General features: G+C 40.9%; 2 protein-coding genes and 2 long non-coding RNA genes across 7 annotated transcripts in view; 1 reads left to right on the top strand and 3 right to left on the bottom strand.

The window, feature by feature from the left end:
• LOC116695621 (WD repeat and SOCS box-containing protein 1) overlaps positions 1–6,673 on the bottom strand; it is a 16,757-nt gene extending 10,084 nt beyond the window's left edge. Inside the window, exons 1-3 of the mRNA XM_032526022.1 lie at positions 6,275–6,673; positions 3,392–3,560; positions 951–1,234 (exon numbers count right to left, since the gene is read on the bottom strand). Of these exons, the coding sequence (XP_032381913.1) occupies positions 951–1,234; positions 3,392–3,560; positions 6,275–6,314 (493 nt within the window). The 5' untranslated portion in view covers positions 6,315–6,673. The remainder of the gene's footprint in view (positions 1–950; positions 1,235–3,391; positions 3,561–6,274) is intronic.
• Positions 1–14,282, bottom strand: part of LOC116695664 (uncharacterized) — an 813,105-nt gene that overhangs the window by 389,932 nt on the left and 408,891 nt on the right. The gene's annotated exons all lie outside the window — the stretch shown is intronic.
• LOC116695677 (uncharacterized) overlaps positions 1–14,282 on the top strand; it is a 30,421-nt gene that overhangs the window by 1,532 nt on the left and 14,607 nt on the right. Inside the window, exon 3 of the long non-coding RNA XR_004333526.1 lies at positions 13,133–13,139. This is a non-coding gene — a long non-coding RNA (uncharacterized LOC116695677). The remainder of the gene's footprint in view (positions 1–13,132; positions 13,140–14,282) is intronic.
• LOC116695624 (CUE domain-containing protein 1) overlaps positions 9,650–14,282 on the bottom strand; it is a 29,809-nt gene continuing 25,176 nt past the window's right edge. For 3 of the 4 annotated variants that reach the window (XM_032526028.1, XM_032526031.1, XM_032526030.1), the window contains exon 11: positions 9,729–11,371. In XM_032526028.1, coding sequence (XP_032381919.1) covers position 11,371 — 1 coding nt within the window. In that variant the 3' untranslated portion in view covers positions 9,729–11,370. Of the gene's footprint in view, positions 9,661–9,728; positions 11,372–14,282 lie in introns of those variants that run through there. The other variant, XR_004333503.1, reaches the window with a different exon arrangement.

Genomic DNA, 14,282 nt, shown 5'->3' with positions numbered 1-14,282 from the left:
ACTGATAGGGGTATGACGAGACACAAGATTGGGTCACGAGAATGAGACGAGATTTTAACACTATTTTAAAGAAAACTTAAATTAAGAAATATGACTGGAATAATAGTCTTCACTCACCAATATTACAACATAACCTAGCATTTCATTGCAGCAGTAAACAAGAATGTAGGCTGCTCTTGTATTGATTTATGATAATTTCTCTTTGTTTAATATCATAAAAAATAAAGTTAGAGGAAGAGAGCGATCCGCGCCACACTAAAATGCAGTCAGTCAGTGTGTGTCGGCAGGAGTGAGTAAGTGAGAAAGCGAGCGGCCGTACCCTCTCTCTTTCTAACGCTGGGTTCTACTGGCAGCTTTTTACAACTGCAACTCCACTACCACTATGCTAAATTGAACTCGATATGGTCACAACTCTACCTTCTGATACCTGCTATTGACAGTATGCCAATAATAAAGTGCTTTAGAGTGTACAGAAACCTTTTGTTTTAGATTCCATCTCTCACAGTTGAAGTGTACCTGATAAAAATTACAGACATCTACATGCTTTGTAAGTAGGAAAACCTGCAAAACCAGCAGTGTATCAAACACTTAGTGCCTTCAAAAGCCCCCTGCTGTTGACAGTTTTAGTACAATTTTTTAAGTGGCTGCCAAGTCATTTTTTTGACAACAACTAGTTCATAGCGTACTTTTAGCTAAAAAATGGAAAAGGCACTGGACGTCACGCAGTGTATATGACTGCAAAGAAGGCAATAACTGTATTTGCTAGATGCATCTCCAGCTGTAAACAGACTGGACTTGGGCTGCTGGCGTCTGGTGATTGGACAGTGATAATGAGCTATGACCAAACAGAAAATCTCTGTTCTCTTTCCTAATCTAATTACATAGTTAGATTAACAACTAATGAATATTAATTAGGAAACCACTTCTAATTAACAGAAATGTGTCCTCACCAGTGTAAACATCCCAGATCTTGATGCGACCATTGTTGAGGCCTGTTGCCAGAAGCAGCTGGTCCTGACCGAACCTGAAGCGGTGCCACTCAATGTTCACACAGCGGCTCTGCTTCTCCGGCACCGAGGAGCCAAAGGCCAGGCCCCAGACCGTGTCACCGCAGTCGATGGTGTGTTCGCGGGGCTCGTCGGCAGCTGGGATTACCTGGCCCCCAAAGCTGTTCTGACCAGACAGACAACCCAAGCTCGAGGCATTGGTGGACTCTCCAGCTTTGCCCACAGAACTACAGCAACAGAGAAAGATATAAGAGATTAACGAGAGACAAAAGTACTGAGAGCTAACCATGGACTGTTTTATTTAAACAGAGGTTTCTATCTAGTCTCCAACACAAATGCACATCCAAACTGTTAGCAGCCAGGACACAGCAACATAGCTCAGTGTGGCTATCCCCTGGTGCGAAGCTGTAGGGGAAACTAATGTAATTGTTATGTTTTGCTTGGCATGATGTAGCTCCGGCAAACCGACCCAGGCTCCTGGAAAATGTCTGTTAACAGAGGTACTAGTCAGCTCTGAAGTTAGTGTTTGACACTGCAGGGAAAAAAAAAAAACATGGCAACAGCCTGCCGTTCCACAACAACAAGCACTTGGTCTACAGTGACTTTTGTGTGGCTCTGAGAGTCACAAGGCCCTATTGAGTGGAAAAATAGCCTGTTGTGCAAAAAGAGAGCTGATAATACAAGCCACATGTCCTTGGCACTGGGAAGCACCTCACTGGCCCAATCCCAAAGTCCAGACTCACAGACTTTGGTGTGCGTTCTCGCAAAATATGTTAGGACTTAGAGATGTGCGTGTGTATGTATGTATGTATGTATGTATATATATATGTATGTATATACATACACACATACATGCTTTACAAAGTTTCATGGACAAAGCAAGCTCACGTAATTTAAGAATATTATGCTTACACTAGGCCTGCACGATATTGGGAAAAAACTGACACTGATATTTTTTTTCCTGCGATATACACTACCGGTCAGAAGTTTGGGGTCAGTTAGAAATTTCCATTGCACTCCATTATAAACAGAATACCAGCTGAGGTCAGTTGCATTGTTTTTTTTAACCCGGTCAGCAGTTTTGAAATTACATTATGTGCTTACATAATTGCAAAAGGATTCTCCAGTGTTTTCTCAGTTTTTTAAAATGATATCAGATTAGTAAACAGAATGTGCCTCTGGAACATTGGATCAATGGTTGCTGATAATGGGCAATGTAGATATTGCATTAAAGATCAGCCACCCACTCAGATCAGCTGGTATTCTGTCTATAATGGAGTGGTATGGAAATTTGTAAGTGACCCCAAACTTTTGACAGGTAGTGTATATTGCGATATGAAAAACGACTTCTTTTTTTAAAGATGACACAATAGCTGTATTTGGAAATAATAAAAATCATTCTCGACTATTGTGATGATTTTGTAGGGGAGTGCATCTACATAGAAGATAAAAATTAAAAAGGATCTTTTCTAATGTGAACCATTCTTTGTTAAACTTTAATGCTTAAACATCAAAGCAAGTAAGCTGTGACTACTCTTCTAAAGTGATTTTGGAGAGGGAAATTAGGTAGAAAAACACTGGTTGACTAGCATGACACCATTGTATTCATATAATACTATCAATCCAAGCTAAAGTGTATGACAATGACTGCATGTTGCTTCCTCTAAATGTCAGGTTGTGGTCAACTAGCAGGGCCAGCTTGTTTGTTTGATAAACTGACCTGCATGTCATGCACACTAGCAACAAACTGTATCCAAGAACAACTAAATCAGTGTAAATTATGTTAGATCAGACACAGGCTTCTGTAGTAGATTAGTGTTACGTTTCCAGCGTTGCAGCTCTGAACCGTAACGTTAGTTGGGACAGACGTACTTTTCTACACACTTCCCATAACAATTAACCCCGTCGGACTAACATCACATACACACGTTGCCCACATGGCTACCTGTCTTAAAGGGGAAGGGTCGGTCGGTAATAATTATGTAAAAGGAGAACCATGAAAGTTTACGTTTCTATCAAGCAGCAAGAAAGTTTTAACGTCAACATCGCAAAGTCCTGCAATGTGACTGTCGCGCACATTGCAATGCCAATTACAATATTGTTCAGACCTAGCTTACGCCAGTGTTTTTTTTTGCAGGGCCCCCCTTTGTAAATACAAACATTTTCAAATATTACATGGACACATAAAATTATCAGTCTGAGTTAAAATACTAAAAAGTCAGAGCCTAGAGAGGATTCCCACACACTGACGGTTTACAATTGAAGGGTTTCAAGATAAGGTACAACAAGTGAACAAAACCTTAAATGTGCATGTTAATGTTGTATTAATCATGGTTGCTACTAGTACTGGTAGTAACTGAGTGAAAGTTTCAAATGATACTTACAAGCTCTTCAGACATTTTGTCAAGGGAATGAGCCTGACAATGCGATGCCCCTGAGACCAAGCAAAGTAGGAACCATTGGGTGCAAAAGCTACTGTCCAAGTCTCGCGCCCAGACTTCTGGTCAAAAGGAGCAACAGGCACCCGCAGTTCACCGATGAACTTTGCCTTACCTGGAAAAAACAGACAGACAACACTGTTACTTTAGCTACGCGCATGGATAGGATCACTTAACACGTTACAGCTCCTCTGCTTACTCAGGCCAACCTACAGGAATTCCAATCATCCCAAAGTTGCCCTTTGCTCACAGGCATGAGAAAGTTTGTCACTGATGCAGGCATCTGAGTGGCTAACTGCGCTAACCAACCCATTGGTACAAAAACAGCAAGTGGGAAACTTTGCAAGATAAATAAGTTAAATGCTCTGTAAAAAAAACAAATTCAAGCAATTACTCATGCATGTGTGTTATTTTATTTTGTTATCGGTTTGTTGTTTTTTTACAGGGAAGTACCCTCATCCCCAATTTGATCCGTACTTGCCTAGTCAATTTGTATAGGATAGTCAGATATGAAAAGTAACCTTCCTCAACTGTCTCAAACACACAAGCAGCACAAAGACTAGCATCAGAGATGTTTTTGTACCTTTATACAGAAGAATAGAATGCTTGCATATATCAGAGTTACTTTAACACCTTTTTATGACCAAATGTAAATAAATTGAAACGTTATATACAGGGCCATTTCTAGGACTGGAGGAGGTTGGGGGCTTAGCCCAGACTCATATAAATAAACTGAATGCTATGCAAAACTATGATTGCCCAGCTTGTTAATAACCAGTGTATGTTCATTTTGGCTGCCCCAGTTTGTAGATGTTAGTTAGAGGCACCAGCATATGGCCTAATCATAACTGGCCTGGCAACCCAAAGGCCAAGGTTTTGTTTACAGATTTGTGTGGTGACTTGTGAGGGGGGGCGGGGGCGTAGGTATATGTAAGGAGATAACATAGACACAGGCTAATTAATGCTAACTAAGATGCTAGTTAACGTTAGTAATTAAACCTAAACAGTTGATGCAAGTCAAAACTGTCTGCGTGCTTCTCCTGATAATACAGTGATTTGTAAACTATGCGACTGTAAGTCGCGTGGTTATGACGCAATCATTATAATATTTTTTACAAAAACGTCTGCTACGGAGCCATAACATGAGGTACAAGGTAACGGAGCCTTTTATACATTATCGTGTTTCTTTAGAAATAAACAACGGACAAATAGAATCTTGAAACGCTTCAGATGTAAAGTTATTCATTGTCAAAGTGGCGCCAAAATAAATGTCAGTCAATGGGACGCTAACTGCAGGTGATGTCTTCGTAGCATTAAAATGGCGCCATGGGAGCGACCCTTAGAGGAGGGACTTACTCCTTCTCTCCTGGTCTCCGTCCAGAACAACGGGTGTCACTCCCCGATGTAAGTTGAGTGCATATTTGAGTTTGCTCAAATTTAAACGGTTTACGACATAACGTGTCATACTGAAATGTTTGAAATTCATAAAATAAACTTTTGTCATTACAAACAATAACAGAAGATGGAAATCATTTCAACGACCTTGGTTGTGTTTGATTGCTATCTTGTAGCTAACGTTGTAGCTATCTATGGTTATTTGCTGGATAACGTTAGCTCAAAACGCTATTCAACTGACGACCTGTGTTGTGTTTGATTGATAACTTGTAGCCAGCAGTGAACAAACTTCGTTAAGGAGGTCCATTTTTATTCTGTACTGATATTACAGAAGTCTCTCGTTAGCATCTTGTAGGCTACTTGTCGCAAAGTGACGAATGCGCGACTCAAATCTACACTCTGCTTACATCGTTAGCTCCGCTGGTAGCTAAACTATGGAGCCCCGTGTGGTGTTGTGATTGGTCGTAGTGTTATCCAATTGCGTACAATGACAATTTTCAAATGCACTCTTGGTGCCACCCCTTGAGACTGTATTATACTGATTTGACTATGATTCCTCCGAAAATTATTCAACTGTCAATGGAAAATTACACCTTTCCTCAGACGGTTGCTAGGTGATAGATACACTATTCACAACTATTCGCCTCGGGAAAAAACTGGACAAAGTTACAGTTCTAACATGAGTTCTACAAAAAAGAAAAAAGAAAAAAAAAAAGAGTAAATTTAAGATGCTTACTAGTTGGCTTACTAGCCACTTAATACTAGGAAAATACATGTTTTCTTAATTTGCATGTGCCATTCCGGGGCTTTAATTATATTATACTAGTTGTTGTAAACAAATAAAATAAAAATAATAGAGAGAAATCGAGAGATCCGGGGCTGATCATAAAACATTGGGGGCTGTAGCCGGGGACGCCCAGGCATGCAAATCGTCGCGTGTAGACACGCACGTACGCAGCGTCTCGGTGGTGTGTGTGAGTGCATGGAAGGACGGGTCTTTTACAGTCAATGGTCTAAGCTGAGGTTTCAACCAGCCAGATGAAAATCCATTTTAAACAGTTGACTTACACTTAAGCGAGACGAGAGAAAACAAACTGTAGTAACGTCATTTAAACCATATAGTAAATCAAGCAATGCACCTTCGGTTAAATTAGACATATAGCTAAATGTGCATAAAGTTAACGTTACAGACATAAAGAAAGCTAGCTAGCTGCTAATGCCAACGTTAGCTGAAACGCCGAGCACAAGACCATTGTACACAACAACAATGCTCACTACAGCCTCCAAAGGTAAGCTAACGTTAGCTACAACGCTAGTTACTAACGTTAACCCTTTTAGTTTGATGTTGATAAACGTTAGATATGCATTAGCTATATGTCAGGCTGCAACTGACCGTTAAAAAATTATAAATGTAAAGTTAGCATGTCTACTTACCTATATCATTTTCGTTAATAGAGTCTGGAAAGCTTGCCATCTAAATAAGGGCACAGACCTAAGAGAAAAGCTGAGCACAGACGGTAAAACAAAGCTATCTAAGGGGAATGTGAAATTGGTACGGAATTCGGCGGCGGGTTTTCCTCTTCCGCTGTCTACCAAAGTCTGAATTCCTCCGCCAAGCGTAACGTTAACGTCCCTGGTGAAAAATACAGTTGTCGTTCGGCCTGTGCAAACGTCGTGTTTTCCTTTGTCGACAACACGCTTTATTTTCACTGTTCAAATCTTTAATGCTTCTCGGGTGTTAACACGCAGATAAAAAAAAAAACGTTACACGTAGTTAGCTAGAGCATTTACTTCTGTAGCCTTCAGTACGATCCCCGTTAGTACAATGGCTTTTTACTGGATGGTTGGCTATTTTCATCAAAAGGAGGAGTGACCATAAACCGTGGGAGGGTTACGTTGTACGTCAGCACAGTTGCCATGGTAATACTATTAACACCTCCCACAGTGGGGCCGTCTATTTTTTTTTCTCCTTCTTTCGACTCAAATATTACAACTAATTTGATATATGAAAAGTGAAACATCTTTAAAAGGTATCCTTTCATTTTGGGCATGGTTTATCAGAGGCAACGGAGTCCAAGAAGTTTTACTTTAAAAACAAACAAAACTTTAATGTTCATGTTAATATATTTACAAATATAACTCACAAACAAATCAGACAAGGTATAACAAAATTATATCAAGGACTAAGAAATGCCCTTGCATACAAGAAAACCTAACTGGAAATCAAAAATGAAACACAAAAATCACGAATAACTTGTTACACAACGGTGGGGAGAAACAACCACGTCTTCTTCAGAAACAGAGTTGTTGAGCCAGAAGTAGAATTAATTTAAAATAATTTAAAATCCAACACTGGCAAATGTTTTCTTCCCATTTGGAGTTTCAATGACTTACAGCAGGGGTGTCAAACTCAATTTCACAAAGGGCCACACTGGAAATGAGAATCACATTAAGGGCCAGACATGATTTTATTTACCCAAAAAGTCTATATGTCTCATATGGTATTCTCACTTAGTTTGGTCAACATAAAGCCCTAAAAAAGTCAGCAAAGAAGTTTCTTAGCCATCGTACAATTTAGCAAATCAAGCAAAACAATGATTTTATTTTTAATAGCAGGCTATCACACAGCCAACTCCCAGCAACCTGTGTCACAGCCTGAATATGTAAACTATCTGCTGCTGGGGGAAGTGTCTGCGTCTCAAAGTCAACAAATCCGGTGTAATAACAGTGTGAAAAACCCGTTCCTGTCTTTTTGGTTTGGCGCACAACCAGGCGGGCCACAATTTATTGTGAACCTAAATTGATATTCAGGCCAGATCCAAATTTACGAGGGGCCGGATTTTGCTCCCGGGGCCTTGAGTTTGACATGTGACTTACAGCAAAACATGGAGATGATCTCCATACAACGTGGGCAAAACTTCTGCTTTCCCCCCCCCCCCAATACAACCAAACATGTCCAGGACCTCCTTAGATAGTTGGAGATCTCAACCCCCAACCACATCTTGAACCCAAAGTTACGCCCTTGCATGGACTACAAAAAGAAGCCAGCCATCTGTTCTGCTTCCTGGGACTCATGTTGACTGGCTCCTGTCTGAGTAGGAGAGTCTTTCTTTTGAACATAACAAACTCAAATTTTTGACGTAGAAATGTAGTGCGGTAGAAGTAAGTGGCATGAAAAGGAAAGACTCAAGTTCCTCAACATTTGGACGTAAGTACATTACTGGTTTAAAAGTATTTAGTCACCAAGTGTCATTTGAATATTGTTTATATAAAAATATTGATAGGGAGCTTTAAAAGTATTGTCATGAATACATGACTTATGGTAAATGGTCTAAAACATGCATGAACACTGGAATGGTCCTTATTTAAAATCATGTGAGACATCCAAACCTCGCTCATCACTAAATAAGAAAAATAGCACATTTAAGTAGTTTAATCAAAGTGGGTAACACAAACACACAAAATTGAGGAAAACAATCCAGACAGGTTCATTTGTGGAGATTTTCTAAAGTGATACAAAAAAAAAAAAATAACATTATGCACAAAGGGAGAAAGACAAGTTGATTTCACTGGTCTAATCTGTCCTCTCCTAACACCTTCTGTTCACACAGGCTACATCAGACGTTTACTAGTTTAATCCATGCTTCACATCTACACATACAAATGGAAAGAGCCGTAGAAAGGGGTCCTCTCCGTTTCCATTAAGTCCAACTTCAGTCTGCATCCTATCAGTCTCAACAGGGTGATCCAATCATGTTTCAGATGCTTTATCCTCTCAAAACTGACATAGCCATCCTTTAGTGGAAATCACAACAATGGATTATCCCATGGAGTTCAGAAATATTTTTGATAAACAAAGACATGATCTACTTGAAGACCACAAGGACCATCTCCGACATGGTAAAGGATTCTGGGTGATATTTCTACTTCCAGAACATCTTGCAAACATGTCTTTAGGTTTGATGCAAGAGTTCCAGAAACCTGGCAGAATATTAAAGTTTGAGTGAAGCAGTGAATGGAGCTTACATAAAGCATGCCTAGAGCACTGGACTCAGACTCCTAGTTTGGTTCAAACAGGCAAGATGAGAACAATGCTATTCTTCAAAAAGAAAATTTACAGTGGTGTGCCAAAAATGTAGTTCTGAGCCATCTCTGGATGTGGCAGGACTGAAAAAATAATCCCAATCAACAGGACATGACCATAAAGAAATGCAGGAGTTTATGGGGAGGAGGAAGAAGATGTTGACATCTGGGATTGGAGTGCCCAATTCCCTTTGAACCTCACCATTACATTGGAATGTTGTCCGGAGGATGGTGGCATGTTCTACCTCTGGGACACATGGTGTCTCCAGCTGTGTCTTTAACCTGCTTACATATAGCTACGAAGAGTAAAAGCACTGTAATTCCTATGTATTCCACGTATTTATTGCTGTGAGCACCACATTGACTGCTGCAGTATAAGAACACTGTGGAGCGCTGAGGGAGGAGGTCAGGTGGATGGGTCATAACACGCAGCTCTTTCAAGCCAGGGAGCGGAGTTCATGTCCCGGGGAAAACGCCTTCATTCCCTGGGAGTCTTTATCTTTACTCAAGTTTCTGCGCGTGAAAGGCACCAGACGACACCGTTCTCCGGACATAGCCATACTGAGAAATACAGAGAGTTGTGTAGAGCTGATAGTTTTAATAAGCTTTGTAGCAACTCATTTGGCAAGGGCTTGAATGTAACGGCCTTTGATTAAAATAAAAAAAGTTACGCACTGAAGCTTTAATCCAAACCATGATCTTCTTCCTATGATGAACCAGTCATAGCCTGACATTCACTTTTTGTTGGCTAAACTCCTCTGCCACGGCCTCGCAGTGCTCCGCACCCAGCTCACAGTCACCTTTAGTCAGTAAAACTCATATAGCACCGGCTGCTGATAGGACAGTGCTTACAGTGCTCTGTAGCCAGCCTCACGTGCCCGCAGTCGTCTAAACTTCCTAAGATATCATGGTGTGGATACGTTTTGGTACGATACATTATAAACCCGTTGATGGGGGTTCGAGCATCCCCGCTGTTAACTCCCACGGTGCACCTACCCTAACCAACCAGCAGGAGTCACTGGTGCAGACAAAGCTGAGACCCCTTCACTGGCTTCCCACCCTGAGAACAGGGAAAACCGAAAGCATTGCTTTTAAAAAAGATATTTGAATGCATTTTCATACCTTACAGGCCACCACTGGTTTGCTGGCGTTACAAAGTGTAACCACGATATTAAAATTGGACAAAGGTAATCAAACATTCGGCAACATTCTCGGTTTCATCAAAAGTTTTGGTATTGCGGTGTAGGAAAGCAATTGAAGAAATTGATTGATTTATGATCATATGTTATGTAGCATAAAAAACTGACTCCTTACTGTAAAGGGCTCAGTATGCTTTACACCAAGTATTCCTATTCTAACAGTGTCTGACATCACCTCCAAACACACCTTTCCTATGACGGCACTGGGTGGGCTACATCTGACAAATTCTCTCCCAAACTGAATCCCACAATCACCCTTACAGTTTTACCTTCTCCCTCAAGCTCCCCTTTTCATTTTTCACACAACTACTACTAATGGAGTTAAACACTGTGAAAGCCTTCAAGGAGAGACTGATGTAATAGTTACAGCATCACGCCACTCTCTCTGACTGCCGCCAAGTGTGTTCATTCACAACACTTTCGCCTTTAGACCTCGGCCGGAGTTATTTATTACCAATTTTGTTGAAACTCAGTAAGCAAGTTCACCTAATGGTTACGTGATAGCCATGTTTATTCTTTGTCCGTCGTCCTGGTGTAACGTCTCGGCCTTAGCGCTGCTACATCTGATTGAATGACCACGTTTTCACCTTGCCAAACAAAGCAAACTAGTGCATTGCTCCAAGCGCTGCAGCCGTTCATGTGAACTGCTCCAACCATGCTTCCTGAGAACACACGCTTTCAAATGTGATCAATCGGTTACAGCGGCCACAATATTCTGGCACATAAGAACTTTACATAACCCCTGACATTGGAAACAGTTGAATATTACAATCGGATTAAGAAAACATGGTAAAAAAGCTTGTCATGGTTTAGTGTATATAAAGGAGCATGTGCACACTTTGGATCCGAAACGCCAAGCCTGTGGTACACCAATCAGAAACATACAGTCTGGAGAAGTAATAAAAGGTTCATATGGCAAGGTCATCACTAAGCTAGTGTTCCTCTCAGGGGATTAAAGGAAGCAGTTAACAAATACTGGGAAGGACTAATGCATTTCCATTACATTTCACATGATATATTAAAGTGTTATAATACAGAGATAATGCTTTCATAGACAGTCGGGCCAGGGCTGCGTACAGTCTGGTTCCTCTCCTTGGGAAGGAGGGGGAAACAACCTTTACATCGGCTGGTTTGGATTAGGGTGGGGGATGGGGGGTGGGGGTGGAGACAGGAAGAGCTGCAAGGCCGCCACCCGAAGGTCATGCTGCCGTCGCCACGGTAACCCTGATATGGTGCAGCGAAGGGTGATCTGAAACGCAGAAGAGAGTCTGAATGATTCGGGTCTGTACCTTATTTAGAGGCTTTTTAAAACAACATTGTATTGAGATCAGAATCAAGTTTTGAAAATAGACATTTTGTTTTTAGAGGTTTTTCAAAGTAAAAAGTGCCGGCTGACAGAATCACAGAAAGCACAGTGGATCAAGTATTTAATAGGTCATCTCTATTTTAAGCTTTGTCGAGAGGAAGAAAGCAGAGAGGTAGAAGAAGATACATCTCAAATTAATTTTCAGGTTCCAGGCTTTCAGATAACATATATCCCTGCTATGTGACCTGTTATTCCCCCCCCCACCCCACCCCCCACAAAAAAATGGGTCTATGGTAGGGCTCTAAAAAGAACGGACAGCATGACTGTACTTGGTCTGCTTTTTTTAGGGTCACGGGTCTTAAAATAGTAACACTAAGGATAATGTTACAGATATTTTATGCTTTTCTCGTGCTACTTGAGGATAGGAGAGAAGTGGGTTATAACCTCACTGTTTCTTAATTTTCACTTCAGAGATTATGTTCATTATCTATTTGTTGTTTTCATGGCATCTGATGACACTTCTTTTCAACCAAGACTCGTTCTTCTTCCGTGACAATCACACACAGTGCTAGTGGCTTAAAATGCAAAAACAGGCGGCCTGTTCTGCCTGTTCACACAGACATCGAGTGGCTGTCTGATCTATCCAAGAATCACATTGGAAATGTAATGCGTCACGTTGCTCCAATAATAGGGCTCTTTATGTTGCAGCCTCCTTTCCCTCAAATACTAGAGGGTCTTTGGTAGTTTTGAAAGGCTCTTCATCTTTAACCATTTTGAAGTATTTCCATGATAAAAGACAAATATTGCTGGAAGGAAGGTTGCAATAATCTCATTCTCCCAAAACTATTCAATTCCATTTTGTGCTCTTAAAAATAAAAAGACATCACTATATATCTTTTTCTTAAACCAAGACCAAACTCAAGAATTTGCATCACTTGTAGAGGGTTGATTTTCCTGTTTCACCAGGTCAGCCCGGTGTACGAGGCTAAACCGGTTTAATTTTATGCAACCGGTTAAACCGGCATCTGTCACCATGACACCTTCTGGGATATTCAACAGTAGCTGATATCAGCAGCCTGTGCTGACAGTGCCACAGCACTATGATATAACCCCACCACACCCCAAAATAAGCCATTTGGGCTCTCCCAAAGGTTAGGCTTTTCCCCCCCCAACATTTTTGCCGCTTTTTTCTGACTTTTCAATGTTTGTTTCCTTTCTTGAGGTTTATTTTCCATCAATGTTTTTGGTACCTTTTGACGTTGTTTTTTCCCAAAAAAAATCTTTGAGTTATTGTTTATTTTTCCAAGTTTTTTGTTGCTTTTTTTTCAATGTTTTGTCTCTTTTTCCAAGTTTTTTCCCCCCCTTGATGTGTTCGATGCTTTTCTCAATACATGCAGACGTGTGCCGGGACCTCCCTAGTTAGCTGGAAATCTCAACCCCCGCAATGTTGAACCTAGAGTTACGCCTTGTTTACTTATTGATTATTACTTATTGATTATTACTTATTGATTTGCGTCTGGAGTGCTCCACTCTCACTACGGGCTCTCTCATCAGTCTCACTCAGGGGCGGCTGAGACAAGAGCGACACCTAGTGGTAAAATACAGTATACCGGTCTAGTGTTTGGCTTCATATCAAACCGGTTTGAACAGGTTTACATCGGCGCAAGTCTTCATACTTGAGAAGTACAACTAGAAGCGCTGGAGCATCAATGTTTTTCAGAAAGTAGATCAATCATTGAAAAGAAAAAAAAGAAAAAACTACATATTTAACTAGAACTGAATTGGGGATCATTCTGTATTTATGGAATGGACCACCGGAGGGAAATAGGGGAGGGTAATGTCTTTTTAATCTTTGTTGAAGGAGAGTCACCCAATGTTGTTTGGTCTAGGGGGAGGGTCAGCCAACTTTTATATTCATGAAAACAGATACATTTCAGCTAAAAAAAAGTGGCTGTTTGGTGCATACTTTTTCATGTGGCTCTCAGTCTCGGTCCCTCATCGCTAGTAGATGGGTCTGACCCAACACAAATCCCAACACACAAAGACAACTTTTTTTATTTATTTATTTTTAAAGGGGGTGTGCCCGTGAACACCCACGGACGAAAACATAAATCGGCGCCTATGTTAGAGGAAGACTGACAGATCTACATGTTACAATTTATTTACAAGACTGTCAAAGGGAGACGAGTGTCTTTCTGCCCAGGGAGACGAGTGTCTTTCTGCCCTGTCAGACGCTCTCACTCGCCTCTTACTGCTCTGTGGCCGGTGAGCCAATTTGTTACGCCCGCAATAATTGTAGAGCATAACTTCGAAAAACTACAGGTTCCAATTAATGTTATAATGGATGTGTGTGTGTTGAGTTATTTAAATCAACGATCGGGGAAATAAACGCCTCTTGTCCGCGAGTCTCCTGAGAGCTCCAGCCAGCTCACAGCGGGGTCTATGAAGGGGGACAGGCCGACCGGCATGCCAGCGTCACACTGTGGAGCTTCTGAAATCCAACACAGTTGGACAAAATTTGCCATAATAGCCATCAATTTTCATAAAATGGCCCATATTTGAGCCCTACATAGTTGATTTTAAAATATCTCAGAAGTGAATTTAGTAACGAAATAGACAATGTATACAGTTTCTAGTTGCAGTTCCAATGAGACAACCTGTAGGGGGACCGAAGCAGGAAACGTTCTCCAGAGTGACTAGGCAGGCCAGCTGTCAATATGGGTTATTACCCAGTGTGCTTTGTGTCTCAATGTTTTATTGTTTTCTAATTTCACATGAATACTAGTTTACTAGAGGAGTAACGTAGTATCTGAAGTAATACAGGAAGTGTGCATTTAGCTTCCATGCTTATTGT

The sequence above is a fragment of the Etheostoma spectabile genome, chromosome 9, assembly GCF_008692095.1.
Source record: "Etheostoma spectabile isolate EspeVRDwgs_2016 chromosome 9, UIUC_Espe_1.0, whole genome shotgun sequence".
NCBI classification, from domain to species: Eukaryota; Metazoa; Chordata; class Actinopteri; order Perciformes; family Percidae; genus Etheostoma; species Etheostoma spectabile.
The sequence above is the reverse complement of the archived record's forward strand: the minus strand, read 5'-3'. Positions and strand labels throughout refer to the sequence as shown.